Raw genomic sequence first — 23,597 nt, 5'->3', positions numbered from 1 at the left:
AGTTGTGCAGCGGGGCCTCCCACTTCTCTTTCTACTCTGGTTAGAGCCTGTTTGTGCTGTTCTCTGAAGGGAGTAGTACACACCGTTGCAGGAAATCTTCAGTTTCTTGGCAATTTCTCGCATGGAATAGCCTTTATTTCTAAGAACAAGAATAGACTGTCGAGTTTCACATGAAAGTTCTCTTTTTCTGGCCATTTTGAGCGTTTAATCGTCCCCACAAATGTGATGCTCCAGATACTCAACTAGCTCAAAGGAAGGTCAGTTTTATAGCTTCTCTAACCAGCTAAACTGTTTTCAGCTGTGCTAACATAATTGCACAAGGGTTTTCTAATCATCCATTAGCCTTCTGACCCAATGAGCAAACACATTGTACCATTAGAACACTGGAGTGATAGTTGCTGGAAATGGGCCTCTATACACCTATGTAGATATTGCACCAAAAAACAGACATTTGCAGCTAGAATAGTCATTTACCACATTAGCAATGTATAGATTAGTTTAAACATAGATTAGTTTAAAGCACTGTTTAAAAAAACAGTGCTTTTCTTTCAAAAATAAGGACATTTCTAAGTGACCAGTTCAAACTTTTGAACGGTAGTGTATATATAAAAAAAAGGATTTCTTTGGAGAATAAAACAATATTTATATATATATATATACAGGTATATATATACATACAGGTACTATCATGAAAAAGTTCAATATTTTTTGTCTCTCATTTCAGAATGTGAAACCCATATATTATATAGATTCATTACAGATAGAGTGAAACATTTTATATATTTATTTCTTGAAATGTTGATGATTGTTGCTTGTAGATAATGAAAACCCAAAATGCAGTGTCTCGAAAAAATTGGAATATTACATAAGACCAATGAAAAAAAGGATATTTTAAACAGAAATGACAGACTTCTGAAAAATATGTTCATTTCCATGCACTCAATACTTGGTTGAGCCTCCTATTGCATGAATTACTGCATCAATGCACAGGTTGCAGGGGTCTGGAGGAAGAGTGGAGAGGCACAGAATCCATGTTGCTTGTGCACAATCAACACAACCATCCACCAGGAAATCTTTGAGCACGTCATGCTTCCTTCTGCTGACAAGCTTAATGGAGATGCCCATTTCATTTCCCAGCAGGACTTGGCACCTGCCCACACTGACAAAGGTACCAAAGGCTGGTTCAATGACCATGGTGTTACTGTGCAAACTCACCTGATCTGAACCCCATAGAGAATGTGTGGGGTATTGTCAAGAGGAAGATGAGTGACACCAGACCCAACAATGACCTGAAGGCTGCTATCAAAGCAACCTGGGCTTCCATTACACCTGAGCAGTGCCACACTCTGATCGCTTCCATGCCACGCTGAATTGATGCAGTCATTCATGCACAAGGAGGCCCAACCAAGTATTAAGTGCATGGAAATGAACATACTTTCCAAAATCATCAAAATGCCAAGAAATACAGTGTAATAAATCTATATAATACATGGATTTCACATTCTGAAATGAGGGACAAAAAATACTGAACTATTTCATTATATTCCATTTTTTTTAGATGTACCTGTATGTGTATATATATAACTAAGGATAGAATAAATTTAGGTTTTCGCTGAATATGTCACAATTTTGAAATGTGCCAGTTCCGGCATGTGTCATGACAGACATGTCCTCTGAGTCTGGTCCTAATTCAAGCCGCAAACAAAGCAGTTCCACTTGCGTAACGGGACGAGAGAACATGTCCACGTGTGCAGTCTATTGTCTCCTATAACCTTGTCTGTTCACTTTTTGTTTACCTCTTGTTTTTTCTGTTTTTCTTCCAGTCCGTACCGCCCTTATTGCTATCATAGGGTTCATGCCAACCAAAGGAGAGGGTGCAATAGGATCTCTTGATTACACGCCGGAGGAGAGGAGGACGCTTGCCAAAAAGTAAGCACCAAGTCACCTAAACCTACACTTGTTAATGTTTTCTTGCTGGAGACCGAAGTATTGTGGGCTATGTGATATATTATTTTTTGTGTCTACGTTTCTTCTTGTCATTTTAATACTCTTTTAAATGCACTGCAGTTTGTAATATGTGTTTAAAGAACGATATAAAGAGGATCATTGGAACATGGAATAACATAGTTACCATTTCCAGACATGGACAAGAGCTTTTTAATAAAGATGTGTGCATATATCTCCATGTGGGCAGTGCAAGCAGGGATGGAAATAGTCCGCAGACACGCATGCACATACACCCACCTCATCCCCTCACACACATCAAAATCACTGTGCTAAAACTCACAACAACTTCTCCATATGACCAAGAGTGCACAGTTAGCCAGTTTTAATGCATCGCAAATGTCCTTGTATTCATAAGCTATGGTCATTCCTGCTATCAACAACTCAGCAAAAAAGATTTGATGTCGTGCTCTTAGTCACCCGTCTGAAAATGCTTTCGCTTAGTATTCATTTTGCACTGATATGGTTTTTTTTGGGGTGTTTATTTATATTTGTATATTCATGGTTAGAAGAATATAAATATATCAATATATCAATATACACACGCTAACGTTTTTTTAATCAACAGAGATTTTGATATCTTGTATCATACTGTTTAGTTTGTGGAACAACTTATATTGGTCCAATTGGTAACAACGTAAAACACAAAATCCTTTTGAGCTCAATTTACCAGATTTTGAACCAAGGTGATGAAGAAATATTAATCACATTCATCACATAAAGTATGTGTTTTGGACAATTTAACACCATTATCCCGACCGGATGACTCAAATTGTTAAATGTAAATTAGTGACTGGTCGACCACAGATCTACAGCTTCTGTAAAAACTGTTAAGGTAAGAGAGCTCTAATGTCTCACTAATTTGACCTTAAAGGGCAATATTGTATTGTAGTAGTGCTTTAAGGTGTGGGTAGAATCGTAATTACAACTTTAATCAAAATATTTTGGGAAACAATTCCATCCAAGTGATATTTTATTATGGTGTTTTTTGCGGCATAACACTGCAGTTAGAGATTGTGAGCACTTAAGAAGATGTTTGGCTTGGTAAGCTTTGGATTCGTCCAACAAAAAAGAGACTTCTGTTTGCTGTTAAAATGTTATTGTTTTCTGGAGTAAAAATGATGCTCAAACTGTTAATTGCATTAGCAGAATGTCAATGGTAATAAATTCATGATCTGTTGAGTTTTGCACGTTCAAATCCACAGCTCTCAGTCTTCGGGCAAACAAGACAGATGTCAGTGGGATACAAATCTATGTAAACACAGCTGTTCAGTATGAGTTGTTTTGAATATTTTTCTGGAGAAAGTCTTGATTATGAAATATTCACTTCTACAAACGATTGCAAAAATGTTTTAATATGTTAATAAAGAATTCAAGTTATCTAAACATGCATCTCAATGTCACCAAATTAAATCAAAGTCACAGGACTTGACTTTTTGAAGTTTGATGTCAATTATGTTTTGTTTTTTTGCATATAAACTAATTTATTTTAATATATTTTTGCATAGAACAGGCTGTTTACATTTGTAACCATGGTTCTATGAATGCGTTCCTTGCCCTGTTCACTCTGACGCCAAGGTTTGCCTCTACAGCCTGTAGAGGGAAGAGCATGCATGAAGTAGAATTGTTGTTTAATGTGAGGAGACAAAATTAACTTATTGTGACTCAGTGAATCCATTTCCCAAAGTCAAGAGAAAAATTGTAATCAAATCAAATTTAATCGTTTGTAAATAGTTATATTCATCGTAAATGAGTGTCATGGGAAGCTAAGCATTAGGACTATGTATCAATTCTATTATTATTCATAAGGTTTTCAAATACGGGGTCGGACATTTTTGCATCAATGTTGGTCAGATTGTCATTGTTGTAGAGTTCTTGGCAGTTCAGCTGAAAATCTCTCCGAACATTAGAATATTAATATTAAGATCAGACCAGACAGATCCACGCTTATTTAAATTTAAAAATATTCCTGTAGGCATAACAATACCATCTTCAGAATAAACAAATTAAGTAGGTCGCTACCCACACTTTAACTCCCTATTTGTATTTCTAAATCCTGATATCCGTCTTTCTGGTAGGCAGTAGGTCATAGCATAATGGTTATTACCAGCTATATATAGCATATCACATATGGGTATATCTATTTCATCTGAACAAATCATGAAGTGGTCTCTGGAGAGTGGATATATCATGCCTTGTTACAGAGAACCAGCTTCAGAAGTGATGAGCTCAGTCATTAACCCTTTTTTTGGGGAGGGAGCATGATTGGACATGCTCCTGCATTTTCACTCTCTTTCCCTCTGAGAAAATGGTAGACTGCCATCGAGCTAGGGAGCCCCCTCGGTCTCTCTTCTATTTGCAGCAGAGACGGGGGGCCTTCATCAGCTAGAGATTTCATTAGCACATGTAGATGAGAAAGACAAGAACACACACTTGGCTATAAATACAAGCAGGAAGGAAGCTTTGCTTCGTCTACGCGCTCTCGAGAATTTGAGTTGTCATTTACCGTAGAGTCCCGTCACAGCAGGTGAGCTTTTGTCTAATAGTTTGAAACTTCAGGGTCTTTTTAATAAAGAAAAGATGCCAAGGAAGTGTGCCAGCTTAGGTGTGGGAGCACAAACAAACACTTGCTGCAGATAAAGGCTTGGTAGAGAATATTAAAAGTGTCAATCATACCTGACACCTGGTATACATGCTTCTGCGTGGAGACCTACTTTCTAATATAGCTTCCATGACAAAGGAAACATTCAAAGAAAAAAAATGTAGGCGTGTGTTTTAGTTCTGCTTAACTTTTGTCAAACACAACATCAATATAAACCATGTATCACTTCTGCAAAAGAGTTGAGGACTCCTATTTACATGATATCACCAGGGCATGTTGATAATTGTACCTTTTTGTCCGCGCAATAATGCAGATAGAATAGAAGGAAACAAAAGAGCAAGCCTTTACTTTTTAAATTGAGTCACAGTGAATAAACGGGATTGGAAAAAAGTGTGATTTATAATGTTCAGATTGTTGGAGCTGAAGGGTTAGTGAAGTTGATGGAAGACGATAATCTAAAATTCCAGGGCAGGGTGTGTTTACAGTATGTGGAGGAGTTCAGTCGGGTATGTAGGCGCAGGTTATAGAGGGAATTAAAGTTCAGGAAGAGTATTTTATATTTCATTTTACCAACATGTAATCACACCGCAAGTAAAAGGCCCTCTGAGAAAGTGGACTTGTCAAAGTGCAACAAAAAATATATGTCTGTTGACCTACAATATATATATATATATATATATATATATATATATGTATATTAGTCCAATAATTTAAGATAGTAAAATGCATGTCTTACTGTTACCTGGCTTCAGAATAGCCCTTTGTTAGCATGTTACTTTTATTAAACCTACCTTACCTTTATTCAACACCTGTGTTTAACTAGTTAATTTTAACAGAAGTGTTTGATTGAACATGTATACTGTGTTGCGAGCTGATGTTCAAACCATGGGCAGGGGTTAGCTCTACCCCGCCAAACCTCTGTGTGTATGTGGCTATGGAATCTGGGATGTATTAATAATTTAGGACTCGGCACGCAAGATTTACCTATTCAACAAGCACTGTGTACTCTAATAAATCAAAATAAAACACCATGGGGTGACTTTATCAGTGCATTTATTTTTCCAAACTAGCCGTACAACAAAAAATGAACCTGGGAAAATGAGATTAAAAAAATTCTCCTCCACTTTGTGCTTTTAATCTGCACGATCAATCTTGAAAGATAATCCATATGGTTCCTGTCACTATGGCTTAGTGTTGTGGTAATGAAGAGGTGTCAGAGGCGGGTAAGACATTTGTATTCTTCTGAACATCCCAGTACTTTTATGGACAATAAACAAACTTATCACTTCCACAAAACCAGCTCGCAACTTCTTGTTTCCACTTTTATTCCGTAACCTCTGAGTTGCTTCCATTGTTTGCTTGAGCTGTTAAGAATCGTGTTGGCCCAACACTTAATCTACTTGATTGGACTTGCTGTTCGTTCTTAGTGGTCAAAGGTTATGGGAGATCATATTGAGTAAATCTCAACAAGTTCAGCTTCACAGTTGAAATGAAGATTCTCTTACTGTCATTAGTATCAAAGCTTCCACTGCCGCTCTAGATTGTTTACCCCCCCAATTATTTTTAAATATATGATGTTGCCATGCCACGATCTTTCACTTTTATTGCCCTCATTTGCTCGCCCTTCATAGATTCATAGATGTCTGGTGATCATTTTAGTGCCCCCAGGAAAGCGAGTAGGTCAGGACTGGATCATTTCTAACATTAATTGGTGGTTAAAACTGATTTAAAACCAATTCCTCCCGCAGGTTGTAAACTGCCTCATTATTTTAGCTAAAGTAGTCAACAAACAATGCCTTCATTATAGAGTTGTGTGCACTAGATATGCAAATAAATTTGAATCAGACATACGATTATGACCACCTGGCTAATTCTTAATATCTACATCTTGGAACTGATTAATAGTAGTTTGGTGTTCTTTGGTGTAACCCATTAGCTGTTGCAAGACAGCCTCCACCATCCACAGCTCCACAGCATCCCCCATGATCACACATATCCTCTGTGCTGTTGTTGCTTATTTACCATATCCAGAATAAGAGAATGTTGTCCTGCTTAAAGGATTACCTGGTCTTTGGACAGTTATCATCATAACAAGGACCAAACACACTGTCATGACTGAAGTTGTGATTAGATAGATAGATAAATAGATGGATAGATACAACTTTATTGATCCCTCAAGAGGTCTCCTTCGGGAAATTGTTTTTCCAGTCAGCACACAGCAACACAGACGATTAGATCATAAAAGAACAAGAACAACGTTTTTATTAAAAGATAGTTCAAGATTACACAATCTAAGGCAGAAGATAAAGTACATAGATCATCTTTCCCCCAAACTCAGAATTATACAATCTAATAGCATGAGGATTGAATGAGTCCCTGAGTCTATTAGTGTTGCATCTGCGGAAGGAGCATTTGTGCACTCCATCTGCTTCTCTGGTCACTGATGACAGTGTTGAGAGGATGACTGTCATCATCCATGATGGACAGTAGTTTGTCCAGTGATCTCCTCACTGCCGAGCCAGCCTTTCTGATCAACCTGTCCAACCTGTTGACACTCCTCTTGGACACATTCCCACCCCAACACACCACAGCATACAACACAACCCTGGCCACCACAGACTGGTAGAACATGCAGAGGAGCTTCATGCTGATGTTAAATTATTGGGGCCTCCTCAGAAAGTACAGTCTACTCTGAACTTTCTTATACACATGGTCTGTGTTACAGGACCAGTCCAGTTTACAGCCACACACGAGGTACTTATAGTTGTCAACTATTTCCACCTGGTCACCTCTGATGGACACTGGACGTGGCTTTGTCCTGGACCTACTTAAGTCCAAGACCAACACCTTGGTCTTTGAAGTGCTCAGTTGCAAGTGGTTCCTCTCACTCCAGTCCATAAAGTCACGTATCAGACTCCTGTACTCGTCTTCGCTGTTGTACCTGTTGCATCCAACAATGGCAGTGTTGTCAGCATACTTCTGGACGAGACTCGCCTCAGACTTGTATTGTATTTCATAGGAATATTTTATACCTACTATCACAGAGCTGCCAGGTGTCGTACTTTAAGTGTGACTGTCACACCACACACCACACTTGACATTTATATTTATCTATTCAATACTATATATTTATTTCTTCATGATAAAAATATTGGTACTTTATATCTAGCCAATCACGGAATGCACCATTTAATTTTTAATCAATCAGAAGCAAAGTTCTGTTCTTGGCGTCTCTGTCTATCTTTATAATACAACAGACCGTGATCGCTTACTCATAACATTTTAACAAAACAGTGCTGACATCGTAGTGCAGTCAAGCTATCCGTCGTTCGGGCTTCTACAGTTGTGAGCCGCACTTTAATCTGGAGATCACGGTAGCTGTGCTGTAATATCCCAAAAGTCATTCAGAAGTAGAAATTAAACTTCCGTTTTTTAAATTAAGAGCAGCGCATCAGCTCAACACTCCATCTGACTAGTAATCTTACCTAACGTTGTAGATGGATGGATGGATGGATGGATTTAATGTTCATTTTAATTATGGTCTGTAAATATCTTAATGGTAATGAAAATATTGATTGATTGACTTTGTTACCCACTAGATTAGTTGTCCCCAAAAACTGGGCCGGGAACCGGAAGACGAAAAAATTGTTTAATTTGTTTCGTGTTGTTATTTATTTTCCCAAAGGTGTTTTATTAAATGAGCCAATTTGTTTAAGTTTACCTTAAAATAAGTAAAGTGGGGAAAAAAAGAGTAAAACACAAACTCTATATAGGTTTGACAGAGAAACCAGGGCTCCTGCTGATTCAGTGTTATGGTGAGATTTTATAGGCTTAGCATTTATTTTTGCAGGTCATGCCATTTTATTTGTGCTGAGAATGGTGCCGACATTAAACCAGTCAACCGCAAAAGAGGTCTTTGCACTAGATTATTCTCAATATCTAATATATAAAGAATAGTTTATTTATTATACTATGTGGACACAGAAAGAGAAAGTACTCTACTGGTCTGTAGATGTCCAAATATGACTTTTATTTTATCCTATACTGATCTCTTGGTGATCCACTACAGATAGCAGCTGATAATGTGAGGGAACCATCAACCAACCGTAAAACCCATTTGGTGTCTCTCCTTAAGCTGTCAGGGTCCAGAGATTGTCAGCCACACAGGCCGACCCTGTCAAAAATTGCACCTCTGTGCCCCCTCTTGCATGATCAGATTCCAGTTTTGTTTTTGATTAATTAAACAGGAAGTATTGTTGTTGCGCCATATCTTGGCTTGCAACCTTGAGGTAAGGGAACGTGTCTGCGATTATGTGTGTTTCTCAAAGCAACAATCAGCTTTGCAGCTGTGGCATCCATTAGCTGCTGCAGGAGATGATTAGCTTTCCTCAGTGAAAAAAAAGCATGCAGCACTCTTTGAAGTCTCATCTATTTCTGTTTTTTATCTTCACTACTGCGCCAACAAGAGTTTTGCTTGAACCCTGATGTGGAGTTCCTGTAAATAAAAGGCTGATTATCCCCGTCTGAGGATGTTTATTCCATGTCAAGAGAAAAGCTTTTTTATCCTGCAGTCAGAAGGTCTTTAGATGCCCACAGTTAATGTCACGTAGGTTCATTCAGTTTGTTTTCAGCTTTGAGGAAAATCCATATAATTTCATAGCCAACTTCTACAATTACCCAAAAATGAAAAACGGCCTGTGCGTCTAAGTTGGGAACACAAGCCTCCTCTCCGTCTCTGTTTGTGCACGACACATTCTGACCTCTAGTAAATCTTTAATGTGGCTCAGCATCAAACAGTGTTGACTTTCTACAAGTGAACTGCTTCTCACTTTCGCTCGGTGTTGCCTCTGTTTTATCAATGTTGGCAGTCAGCAGTTCTTCAAAAGACCCAGCGAGGACGAGGGCTTGCTTACATCCCAAGGCGTCAAGCAGAGCAATAGGCTATTCGGTTTGATTAAAGTTTGAGTCTCATCTTTTATTAGGGTCCCATTAGTGGTTATAAAATCAAATATAAATCAGTTGCCTCATCCCTGACCTTACGGTTCTCCATGTACCCTAATCTTCTCTCTACACCGACTGTATCCAACTGCAATTGTGTGACTTCTTTTTTGAACTGATGACAACATACTTTAATCAGAATTATTAGCATTATGAGAACATAATGTGAAAAAATTGAAGTAGCAAATCAAACCATCACCCAGTAAGTTGAAGCTCTCCAATCCAAATTGTCAATGTTTTATCCACTTAAATTTAGGAGGCCACCGATGGTCGTTACCAATAATTTTTCTTAGCGACTGAAATAGACAAAAAGTTACCCTTATTTGTTTTTTTTACTAATTACACTATCCCATTAAATAACAATAATACTGATCAATATACAAATATACACTGTGTTCCATATTATTTGTGCAAATTATATTTTTCTCAGATTTTCCTAAATAGTCGATCCACGACAGTCAGCATCATTTTCACGTCATCAACTGTTTTTTAATGAATTCAAATGTTATTGAACAAACCTCCTAATGATAACTTGGTTTTCTTTTTAAATCAAAAAACTTAAAATGCACTGTTCCAAATTATTACGCACGACAGAGTTTTATAACATTTTGTTAATAACTGAAAATGCTCATTTTTAAAATGTGCAGCATAAGGAGGTCATAGTTACTGACATAAAATGCTATTTCAATCAAAATCATCTTAACAGGTCAAGTTGCATTTTAACATAGGATGTGATAGCTGCTTCACAATTCTTGCATCCTTTGACCTTGTGAGTTTTTGGACAGTTTCTACTTAAATGTCTTTGCAGAATGACGGAATAGCCTTTTGATAGATCTTTTGCTTGAGGATGCTCCAAAGGTTCTCAATAGGTTTGACATCAGGGAAGGATGAGGGCCACACCATGAGGTTCTCTCTTTTTATTCCCATAGCAGCCAACGATGCAGAGGTGTTACTTGCATCATGAGATGGTGCAATGTCATGCATGAAGATGATTTTGTTATGGAAAGCACAGTTCTTTCTTTTGTACCATGAAGGAAAGTGGTCAGTCAGAAACTCCACATACTTTACAGAGGTCATTTTCACACCTTCAGGGCCCTTAAAGGGGCCGACCACTCCTCCCCATGATCCTGCCCCAAAACATGACTCCGCCACCTCCTTGCTGACGTTGTCTTGTTGTGACATGGGGGCCGTCCACCAACCATCAACTACTCCATCCATCTGGACTATCCAGGGTTGCATGGCACTCATCAGTGAACATTTCTGGGCCCACTGCAGCCGTTTCCGCTTGTGAGCATTGTTCATGGCGAGCCGAATAGAAGGTTTACACACATCTGCAAACCTCTGGAGGATCCTACACCTTGATGTTCGTGGGACTCCAGAGGCACCAGCAGCTTCAAATATCTGTTTGATACTTTGTAATGGCATTTTAGCAGCTGCTCTCTTAATCCGATGTTTTTGTCTGGAAGAAACCTTCCTCGTTGTGCCTTCGTCTGCAGGAACCTGTGTCTGCTCTGAATCAGCCACAAAACTCTTAACAGTACGATGATCCTGCTTAAGTTTTCATGAAATGGCTAAGGGATCCATACTTTGCCCAGGGCATTGAACTAAATCACGCTTTTCGGCAACAGATTATGAGATGAGTTTAATTGTAAAACAAAAAATGTAATCTTTCTAACACTTAAATAAAATTTGCGTAATAATTTTGAACACAGTGTATTGACATATTAACAATACAAAACTCAAATTGTTAAAACGAAAAAGGGTAAATTGCAAACTAAAAGAGGTCGTGCTGATAACTTTTTCAACAAACAATTCACCATCTTCATTTTGCAATCTGAACTGTCTGAACTGTATGCTGTCCGTACTAGTACATGGACACAGAAAACGACTGCTTGTCCGAAAACAACAAAGTCCATTATTTTAGGGTAATTGTTTTTTGGTAAGAGGTTTAGCATTGTGTTTCGCTTGTAGTTAATCTCCAGCTGGCTTTCGCTTTGTTATTATCTTGGTAGCGTTTGACTTCAGTGCAGTAACTTGAAGGGTCTCGTCAACATCCTGGTAGTGATGCATTTTGTCATTTCACCTCCGGGGCTCACTTGTTGTCATTTTCTTTGATGAAGACGTTTTGTCGTATGCAACATCATAACAAAAGAGTAAATGCTGTTTTGTCGTCTTTACTTCATGATGTACAATTAAAGAAGTGATAACATAACTCACTGTTTATAGATATACAAGTTGCATCTTATCAAATGTCATTTGGTCAGCCGATTAGAATGACATCATAGTGGTACCGATAAATGTTGTTTTTCGACCCTTTATCCAAAGAAATATGTGCACTTCCTTTTCAACTGTATTTTATATTTAATAATTCAAATACATCCTGTCTGAATTTAAGTTTGTGTTCATTTGTCTCAGTGTTCAAATTAGAACATGTCACATGTCAAATTGGACAGTTGACTGAATTTTAAACTATACTGATAAAAAAGTCTTCATTTCCTTCAAAGATTGCTAGCATCAGCAGGAGAAATTAGTTCTCTGTAACACATCCTAAACCTGACGTCGGCACATCTGCAAACAGCGAACTCTCCAGGGCTGGATCGTCTTCACTTTCTCCACTTGCGCTGTCAAATATTATCTCTTAAGATGTGATGATGTCATCAGTAATGTGTGTCAAACATAATGATGAACCCAAACTGAGCTAATAAATTCCAAATTTGATCTCGCCCCAACTGCCAAGAAAGTAACACGGCTTTGAATGTGTCATATTTGTCTTGGTCCACCTGCTCGACGTTGTGGAAGGTCCGTAATTGTTCTTGATAATTAATTACAAACACAAGCCGGTGTATAATTGCATCGGATAGTGGGAGACGGCTCAGTGGAATGTAATTATTGTAGCACCTGGCAGGTCCATTTCTCCGCAAACTTGGCTGCTGAGAGTGAGCTGGAGTGACAAGTGCGTCGCCCACCAGCTGATGTTCTTCATAAACGGAGCCATTACGCTCTAATTGAACTCCTGCTACTGCTTTTTGTTCAGTGATGACCCCTGGACGACATTTTAAGATTGAATTGGAGTTAAACAAAACTGACAGTAATCATAGCAACGTATATAATCGCATGGATCATCATTTAACTATGAAGTAAATGTATTGTTCTGCCAAAGAGATAAGTTTTAATAAGAGGCAGATTTAATTCCACTGTTCTTTAATCTGCTCCCTTTAACCTCTAGAATTGTGTTATATTGTATACGAGTCACAGACACTCTCATAATACGTACAGGATTAGATTGAAAAAAAGAAAGTACAGAATGTGAGGTAAAAATAAATATCATTGTTAAACATGCTAAATGATCGCCTCACACCAAGAAGGTTGCCGGTTTGGAGGGAGTCAACTTGTGACCTTTCTGTGTGGAGTTTGTATGTTCTCCCTGTGTTGCGTGGGTTTACACTTTTACACTGGGCACTCCGGTTTCCTCCCATAGTCCAATAACATACAGAAGGTTGATTGGGAACTTGGGTAACTTGTAGGAATGAGTGTGTGTGTGTGAATGGTTTTGTCTTTGTGTGCCCTGTGACCGACTGGCATCCTGTCCAGGGTGTCCCCACCTCTTGCCTGAAAAAACTGGGATAGGCTCCAGTCCCCGCCGAGACCCCCATAAGGGATTAAGCGGCATAGAAAAAGAATGAATGAATAACATTGTAAATGTTTTTAATGAACTGAGCATAATGAGCATTTTTATGCCCCTTGGGATTTAAAGTACATTTGTCATTTTAATTTGTGGGCACATTGTTCAAAATTGAATTACGTTATTTTGAAATAAACACTACTGAATGCAATAAAATCATCTTTTTCCGTCCAGCCAACTCAGTCGTGTACCTTCTGTCACCTGGCAGGTCGCAGGACTTCTGCTGCGAGGCTTGTGGCTTCTCAATGCGCTCCGCTCTGCTCCCTCTGAACCCCAACAGCAACCCCAGCCCAGAGGACCACCAAGCAAAGAAACTTGCCCAACAGATCAACTTCAAGGTACAAGGTCACATCAAGCAGCTGCTGTTACCATGGTTTCCTCGCTGGCTGTGAGAACTCCGCTTTTTAATTAGAAGTTTTGAAGTTTGAATCCGGATTAATAACCAGCCGTTTTGAGCTGCGTGTCTAGCTGACCATTTGTAATGGACTTTATTTCTTTATTTCAGTGGTCACACAAACTCACTATCTACTATAAAAAGACATGCGTTTTTACTTCTTCGCTGTTATTGAACTGTTAGCTACAAATATTGTTGTCACAACTCTGATGCCAAAGACTATTAAAGCCCTGATAGATGGTGGCGAGAGGGAGTGAGCTGAAGTTGTTTGATGTCATTTCATGCAGGCAGAGTCGTCCAGACCCAGCTCTGAGAGTGCCTCAGCAGGAGCAAACAGTGACTCTCCCTCACTTTCCACGGCAGACACATCTGCAGCCCAGGAGCCTGCAGAAGCACTCGCTGAAGTCCAGGTACTTGTTTCCACCTCATAAACTACACATCCATAAAGCAATGTAACCTCTGGCTCTATTCTAAGAATTCTGGGGTTCATCTTGACATTTACCTGAAGTTTATTGTGAAGTTGAATATATATATTTTTATTTGATCACTTGTTTTGAAGGTCACTCTGCTCAATGTGGAAGAAAGTAATGTTGATGTGACTCTACATCATCATCTCTTATCGTTTTCATTGTACCAGTTTTCTTCATAGTTTTGAAGTCATAATGGCAGAATAATGATTGTGTCAATACTGTTTCTGCTGATATGAGCTAATGCACCCACAAGAATCATTGAAGAAGATAGTGAGGACATGGAGAGTAGAATTGTCAGCAGTCAACACTTACCCTGGACTCGCATGAAATCTGGTTGCTGTGTGCAGCAGTTCTGGATGATGATCCACGTGTCATGAGTTAACTTGATGACATTTCTCCCCTTTTGTATTTTAATTTCATTCATGTCACTTTATTACACTTATTATCATTGTTAGTATTCCTTTATAATAATTTCATTGATGTACACGACGATTTATGCTTGGGATTTTAACAATTTTAAGTGAATAACGAGAATGTTTGAACAATACTTTTAAAGCTCCACCAGTGGCAGATCTAGAGAAATTTGAATTCAGGGCCGAGGTTTAATCACAGGTCCACTTAAGAAATACCAATAAAATTCGATCAAACAATAAAGCTTTAATGTTTAAAAAATGTATCGCAAACAACATAAAATTTAGCTCATTTCATATTTAATTTGTATCTTATATTCATTAATTATATTTTTTTCATTTTCGTTTTTTATAGAGTACGGCACATATGCTGCAATAAATATTAATGTTTAATTTAAACTACCAGCATGTTTCACATCTTCCCTATTTAGCAGAAACAGATGGTGACGTTGATGAGCACATGTGGGTGGTAAACACCATAACATAACGTCAGATCATATTTTTTCTCTTTTGACAAATTTGCATGTTCAGCCTTGTGCGTCACTCTTGCACTCCTGTCACAGTAGTACGGTGTGTTGTTTGCCGTTTCCATATCAAACACTGACTCATATTAGTTACGGTTAAAATGCAAACAATAAGGATCAAATGATTCTTTTAACTTAAAATCTGCTCACGGAGGTGACAGAGGGGCAAAACCTTTTTTTTCCAGGGACACCGACCGTTGCTGGGCCCTTTGTAAAACCGCCTCTGGTGCCCCCCGCAAACTAGTTGTGGATGGGTGCCCTCTCAAAAGGTACAGATTACTAATAAAATGATCCTAACCATTAGTCAACGTGAGGGTGAGGAAAAAAATGGGTGAAAAAGTTTGGATTTTGGCTGAATTATCACATTTACCTTTAATTTATAGTGTTCTTTAATAATAGCATATTGCCAAAAAAAAGTAAGTAAACTTTATATGGTATCATATTTCCTATTTAAAGTCAAAAGGGTTTTGCTGCTCCCACTGTTTCCTTTATTGTAGGAATGGCTCTTTGAGTGGTAAAGGTCGCTGACCCCTGCCCAAACTTCTTTATCAATGTTGACCAGTAAGTGAAGCAAGACAGTAGGGATGTATTAGTTCAAGGATGCTGTTTATTAGGGATATTAGGGTATCACTATCGGTTATCTTTCAAGCACGTAAACGTGGGATTTCCCAACTGGTTATGAAGAAATGATTATGTTTCAGTTTAGCAGTTTCACGTCAGTATATAGTGTTGCATACATCGTCCGAGGACTTTCAGTGCGAGTCGCCACACTGGAAACTTATATTCTATGCAAAAACTTTAAATGAGTCCAGAAGATGGGTCCAAAATCAGTCTTTACTATAGTTAGTTTCATTATCGGTAATTAATAAATGACTCATTCACCTCCCAGAATACAGACTGATGCATGATCTGACCTGGAATAAGATTTAAAGATTAAGCAAAGACATGATGACATGGGATGTACAGGCCACTGTGTGGCTCTTGTAGATCGTGAGGGATCACAACTTTTTACTCGCAGCGAGTCTGAAAGTTTAGCAAAGATACACATTTCCTCCCTCACATCAGTGCATGTAATGAACGTTTGTGGGCCTGCTGAGGGTTTTGGTCTCACTGAGACTGTCTGATCTTAAGTTGCATTTCTAAGTTGTTGCAGAAGAGACAAACTCTGAAGTACCTCTGATAGAATTCTGGATGAGGGACAACAATTTTAAATGACTTGGTTCTAGCTGTTGTTTACTTCTCTTACTGTTGTTGACACAAAATGCCACTGCAAGCAGCTTTTGTTCAGTGAGGACGGCATGAAAAAGTACATTTTTGCGAAACCACAATGGAATCCCGTTTTTGTGTCTGCTGTGCCGAGATGTGCTCGGAGTCGTTATGGTAAAAAGGAGAGAAGGGTTTGATGCAACGTTTCATTTGTTATGCTCTATTTGGGAACTGAAAAGTTGTTTCAATGTTTGAACCATTCATTGCTTTGCTCTTAAAAACCCTCTTTTTACAACCTTTTAGTTGTTTTCTCCTGAACGATTGTGATGTGTAATGATCGTGAAAATAAGCTCATCTGTGTTAATGACTCGCGACACAACATCATGTTTGATTATCAACATTGTTTCTTGATCTATTTACTGTTGAACGTATCCTGAGGGAAGTCGATTCATATTATTGTTAGTATTTCTGTAATTGTCCGTCTATAATGAGTCGCTCATTTAGAGAAGTTTGCAGTTTGCTAATGCTTTTATTTCCTCGTGTCACTGCGTTTTACTTGTTTTTTAAATTGTAAGATGTATATATTTGTCATTGGCCATCTGCAACTGATATTATAGCATTATGTTTCTTAATCTAATAAATTATACGTTACATTTGAAACTTTCTGAAAGGTAAATAGAATCATTGAAAAGAAACCGCCTTTCATTCTAAGAGAAGAACGTTTCAGTGGCTGTACTTAGTGGCATTTAGGGCCATGGATACGCTTGTGTTTCTCTTCATCTCCGCCAGTCTAATCCAGATGTTTCTGCCTAAGAGGATTGGTATGTTGTGCCGCCGGAGGGTAATCTTAGACGAGTATTTCCGGGTTCACCTCCACTGCTCCTTCTCAAAAGTAGGAACATCTGCGGCTCTAATGTAAATACACTTTGTCTGACCCTTGACCTCGGTTTACTGAAGAAGATCTCTTGATCAACTCCTCAGATATCTCGACACACATCAGCACAGAAACGTTACTCTCTTTAAATACAAATACATGGGCTTGGAAATGGGACGTATCATTTTTGTTTACTTGCAGCCATTTTCAAAGAGATTATGTGAGCGTAAACGCTGGATATTTTTGCTCAGAGGTTCTGGTGAATGCAGCTGTGCAGCGGTTCCTTCCTTTATATTTTGTAACTTTCAGTTGTGAAGCTTTTAGTTGATTCACTTTTAAGCCTTTTAACTGGAGGAGAAATGTATTTTTTGCAAATCCTTGCAGCGCGTATTGGATAAGAAACTTTCGGACCCCAAAGCTGTCGAAGAACCTGTAGGGGTTCAATTCTGACTTTATATTATGTGTATCAAGAGTCCGTGAGCATCTGCTATTGATAACAGATGCATTATTTTTTACCATTAATTTCCATCCAAATGTCAATGTAACAGGTCCTGAGCCAAATCCTGCATCTGGCTTAATCTGGGAGCAAAACTCCAGCTCTGCATGCAGTAATCTCATCACCGTCTGCCAGCAAGTGAATCCCCTGCTCTTGTCTCACTGTGATGTTCTCTCCTGCTCCAGGCGGTGGTCCCAACAGAGGAGACCCGGCCCACTACGCCAGCCAACGCCAGCCGCCCACAAAGTCCCCGTCAGCGTCGCGCTCAGCAGCAGAACCAAAGAGAAACCCGGGAGGCGGCCAGCCGACCCGAGGTCATCGCCAGGGCTCGCCAGCAACGGAATCAAAGCCAGGCGGGCTCCGTGGTCCTCATCGTGGTGCTGACCATCGTCCTGGCCGCGCTCATCTTCCGCAGGATCTACCTTTCAAACGAGTACAAGTTCGACTACGATCTGTGACCAAGGAGCTGATGCTCCTCCTCCTGAGCACTCGCTGACACTTTCCCTTATAAGCACAGGGATCTCTCTCCACAGGTGCTCCCATTCCTTAAAGAGGGGTGTCCCCCCTCTCACTTACACCCCCCCGGGCGTTGTTTTTAATCAATGTGAAAATCACTTTAAAGTCTCCTGGAGCTGAATGTCCAATGAAACATCATTGTTTTAATCTTGGGGACCATTCTGATGGAGCTCTGCATGATTCATGTAACATCTACTCGTCTATTTCCTCTGTCGTCTCCGATCTTCTCATCTCCAGGGAGAAAATAAATGGGACTTTTACCCAAATCCTGTGGTGACGAACTTGTCTGTCAAAAGTTTAGTCGCTCAACCAGCTGCATACACGGTGTGAAACTGAATTTGCAAATATTTAAAAAAAATAAATCATTTCATAAAACGTGGTCACACAGGGCATGTATTTAAAATGATCATTTGCTTTGATGACCAAACCCCAGCAGCAGATGAAGGTAAATCCTACATCCAGGAGTCTCAGTTATAACCATATTCTTTAAAATGTTTTTTGAGTCACCTTTAAGGGGCAACATCCAATTTTAAAAACAAAAGCATTAGCTGAATTGCAAAACAAAGCTGCAGTTCATCAAATGTCCACTTGAGCATGGCTAAATGATGTGCACACCCAGCCAAAAAAAACACACTTTTACAGAGCCGTGAACACTAACTTCACGTTCAGAAAACACTGTATGGGTTGATTTCATTTATATATATATTTTTATATATTTTATTTTTATTTCCCTTATTGATTATATCGTAATTTAACTGATAACATAACATTTGCCTAATAAGGGGTGGTGTCCACCAAGCTACAGGTAAACTTCCACTTTCATGTTTGCACAATATTCAATAAAAAATAAATTATATTAATCATACACAGTTGTCAAACATGACATACTGTAGACTTGGTTTAAAAACATGTTCCTGGTTTATGAAAACCCGATCCAGTATGTTCCGCCAGCACATCCTTCCTGGTTGGTTCAAAGCTTCCACGATATTGTCTGCTGCTCCTTCATCCAACCTTCCTCCATCAACACTCCTCACTGACTTGCATATGTCAGAAGAGATGAGACGAGCAGGGGAGAAAGTAGAGCACCGACCACCTGTGGAGATGGGCAGAGATCACCGTCGAAGAGTTCACTTGGATAGATGAGTTCAAAGAGTGTAGCGATGCTAAAACAACGTGGCATAACATGGCAAGAAAACACTGACCAATTCTTCTACCTCAGTGTTTTAGAACAAGAAATACCTCCACGGATACCTTCTGGCTTGTGATGCGTTTGAAAAACAAAAAGCTTTTAGTTACGATTTCCCTTTCATAATCTGAAATTTAAAAGTTCTTCTTTCTCCCAGAGATATATAAGAATACACAATAATAGTAAACATTTTAGTATTTTTTTTTTATTTTTACTTAGGATGAACACATTTGGTGCAAAAATAAAACAATAAAACAAAAAAAAGTCTCAAAAACCAGCTGATTAATATGATTAATATGCACTATGATTAATATTATAATTCTTTAAAATAATTTAAAAACCTTATTTATTTTATTCTGAATTTTGTTTTTCCCCTGTTCATTTTCAGCTATTCTACTAAACTACGCTATATTTGGACGGTGGATCCAGTTATATAATCTATAAGGGATTAGAAATACAGACTCCCATCTGTAGTTTGAGTTTTCACATCCAATCTTTGAGTGAAAAACCCTGAGGCTTAAACAATTATTTTTATAAAAGATCATCGGAGAAGTAGCAGGAAATGTGAGGAGTGAGCAAAAAACAACAGTTTTGGTACAATAGTTGTCTCCATTAAGGGAAGGCAGAGTGACGGCTCACAACGTTCTCTGAAAGAGCGGCAGATGAAGAGTGACCTGAATCAAAAAGAAAAATAGAAATTAACCATCTTCCTATTCTCTCCATATATACCTAATGTTATATTATTTTTCATAATCCCATGAATATTTCAGCTTCAAAATGCAGTTAAATTATTGCACACACTCAAAGGACTTCCAGCTGCGTTTCCATGTCTTTGTCTCGACACCTTTTATTTTAAACGTGTCGTTTCCTTGCAGGTGTTTCAGGTGCAAAAACACTTTCTGCTGTTTTCCTGCATTCTGACTGAAAAAAAAAACACTTCAGTGGTAAATGTCAGCTGGTACTTGTCCTTGTTATCAACTCTATCACATGTTGAATGTCAAGAACTGAAGGTGAGGTAAATGGTGTGAATAAGAAATCTGCATCGATGGAATAATGAGCTTTTTCTCACTGTTGACGCATCATTTTGAGTGACAGCGTCAGAGAGTCGTCAGTCGAGAAGGTCGGGAAGAAGGATTCGCGAGAATATCATTCTGGAGTTCCTGAAAATTAGGTGAACAACCTTTGTCCCCATGAGTTCTCTCATGATTACCCATCTAAACATGGTCTACTGAGTCTTGAGTTTGAACCAGTGAGGTCTTCAGAGGGACTGAAGATCAAAACATAATTCGGGATGAATCAGAAGCGTCCTTTGATGCTCACACATTTATTCACGATAATCACAGGCGCTGGTGTGAGAGAAGGATGCTCAGAAATAACAGCCTCACACACGTCCTTTTCACTTTCTCCGTGTATTAATTAAACACATCTCCTCCTCTCACCTCCCCTCACCCCCTGAGCTAGTTCACTCTCCAGCCTGCTGCACCACACCTCGCCTGGAAACATCAGTCTCATGTGTGTTCGGCTTGATTATTGATAATCACACCCTCGTTCTCATTCTAGACTTGACTTCATTCAGCACAGGTTTACATCAGGACCACATGCAGCATCAGGACCACATGTAGCATCAGGACCACACGTATCATTAGGACCAAATGTAGCATCAGGATCACATGCAGCATCAGGACCACATGCAGCATCTGGACCACATGCAGCATCAGGACCACATGCAGCATCAGGACCACATGTAGCATCAGGACCACATGCAGCATAAAGATCGCATGTAGCATCAGGATCACATGTAGCATCAGGACCACATCCAGCATCAGGATCACATGTAGCATCAGGACCACATCCAGCATCAGGACCACATGCAGCATCAGGATCACATGTATCATCAGGACCACATGTTGCATCAGGACCACATGTTGTATCAGGATCCCATGTAACTTCAGATCCATATCAGGACCACATGCAGCATCAGGACCACAAGTATTATCAGGACCACATATATCATCAGGACCACATGCAGCATCAGGACCACATGTGGGATCAGGATCACATGCAGCATCAGGATCACATGTAGCATCAGGACCACATGTTGCATCAGGACCACATGTTGTATCAGGACCACATGTTGTATCAACATCAGATCCATATCAGGACCACATGCAGCATCAGGACCACAAATATTATCAGGACCACATGTATCATCAGGACCACATGCAGCATCAGGACCACATGTGGGATCAGGATCACATGCAGCATCAGGATCACATGTAGCATCAGGACCACATGTAGCATCAAGACCACACGTATCATTAGGACCACATGTAGCATCAGGATCACATGCAGCATCAGGACCACATGTAGCATCAGGACCACATGCAGCATCAAGGTCACATGTAGCATCAGGACCACGTGCAGCATCAAGATCGCATGTAGCATCAGGATCACATGTAGCATCAGATCCATATCAGGACCAAATGCAGCATCAGGACCACAAGTATTATCAGGACCACATGTATCATCAGGACCACATGCAGCATCAGGACCACATGTGGGATCAGGATCACACGCAGCATCAGGATCACATGTAGCATCAGGACCACATGTTACATCAGGACCACATGGTGTATCAGGATCCCATGTAGCATCAGATCCATATTAGGACCACATGCAGCATCAGGACCACAAGTATTATCAGGAACACATGTATCATCAGGAACACATGTATCATCATGACCACATGCAGCATCAGGACCACATGCAGCATCAGGACCACATGTAGCATCAGGACCACATGCAGCATCAGGACCACATGTAGCATCAGGACCACATGCAGCATCAGGACCACATGTAGCATCAGATCCATATCAGGACCACATGCAGCATCAGGACCACAAGTATTATCAGGAACACATGTATCATCAGGAACACATGTATCATCAGGACCACATGCAGCATCAGGACCACATGTATCATCAGGACCACATGTTGCATCAGGACCACATGTAGCATCAGGACCACACGTATCATCAGGACCACATGTTGTATCAGGATCCCATGTAGCATCAGATCCATATCAGGACCACATGCAGCATCAGGACCACATGCAGCATCAGGACCACATGTAGCATCAGGACCACATGCAGCATCAGGACCACATGTATCATCAGGACCACATGTTGCATTAGGACCACATGTAGCATCAGGAGCACACGTATCATCAGGACCACATGTTGCATCAGGACCACATGTAGCATCAGGACCACACGTATCATCAGGACCACATGTTGTATCAGGATCCCATGTAGCATCAGATCCATATCAGGACCACATGCAGCATCAGGACCACATGCAGTATCAGGACCCTATGAAGCATCAAGACCACAAGTTTCATCAGGACCATATTGTATTATCAGGACCACATGCAGGACCAAGACCACAACTATCATCAGGACCACATGTATCATCAGGACCACATGCAGCATCAGGTCCAGATGCAGCATCAGGACCACATGTAACATCAGGGCCACATGCAGCATCAGGACCACATGTAACATCAGGGCCACATGCAGCATCAGGACCACATGCAGCATCTGGACCACATGTAGCATCAGGACCACATGCAGGACCAAGACCACAACTATCATCAAGACCACATGTATCATCAGGACCACATGCAGCATCAGGACCACATGTGGGATCAGGATCACACGCAGCATCAGGATCACATGTAGCATCAGGACCACATGTTGCATCAGGACCACATGGTGTATCAGGATCCCATGTAGCATCAGATCCATATCAGGACCACATGCAGCATCAGGACCACAAGTTTTATCAGGAACACATGTATCATCAGGAACACATGTATCATCAGGACCACATGCAGCATCAGGACCACATGCAGCATCAGGACCACATGCAGCATCAGGACCACATGTAGCATCAGGACCACATGTTGCATCAGGACCACATGGTGTATCAGGATCCCATGTAGCATCAGATCCATATCAGGACCACATGCAGCATCAGGACCACAAGTATTATCAGGAACACATGTATCATCAGGAACACATGTATCATCAGGACCACATGCAGCATCAGGACCACATGCGGCATCAGGACCACATGTAGCATCAGGACCACATGCAGCATCAGGACCACATGTATCATCAGGACCATATGTTGCATCAGGACCACATGTAGCATCAGGAGCACACGTATCATCA

The 23,597-nt window shown here is 39.9% G+C and overlaps 1 protein-coding gene across 1 annotated transcript in view; it reads left to right on the top strand.

Annotated features, from left to right (window-relative positions):
- ube2j1 (ubiquitin-conjugating enzyme E2, J1) overlaps window positions 1-18,434 on the top strand; it is a 44,886-nt gene extending 26,452 nt beyond the window's left edge. Inside the window, exons 5-8 of the mRNA XM_087778761.1 lie at window positions 1,824-1,929; window positions 13,495-13,624; window positions 13,968-14,090; window positions 17,846-18,434. Of these exons, the coding sequence (XP_087634887.1) occupies window positions 1,824-1,929; window positions 13,495-13,624; window positions 13,968-14,090; window positions 17,846-18,118 (632 nt within the window). The 3' untranslated portion in view covers window positions 18,119-18,434. The remainder of the gene's footprint in view (window positions 1-1,823; window positions 1,930-13,494; window positions 13,625-13,967; window positions 14,091-17,845) is intronic.
- Window positions 18,435-23,597: the final 5,163 nt, after the last annotated feature.

The sequence above is a fragment of the Callionymus lyra genome, chromosome 17, assembly GCF_982586985.1.
Source record: "Callionymus lyra chromosome 17, fCalLyr1.hap1.1, whole genome shotgun sequence".
Lineage (NCBI taxonomy): Eukaryota > Metazoa > Chordata > Actinopteri > Syngnathiformes > Callionymidae > Callionymus > Callionymus lyra.
The sequence above is the reverse complement of the archived record's forward strand: the minus strand, read 5'-3'. Positions and strand labels throughout refer to the sequence as shown.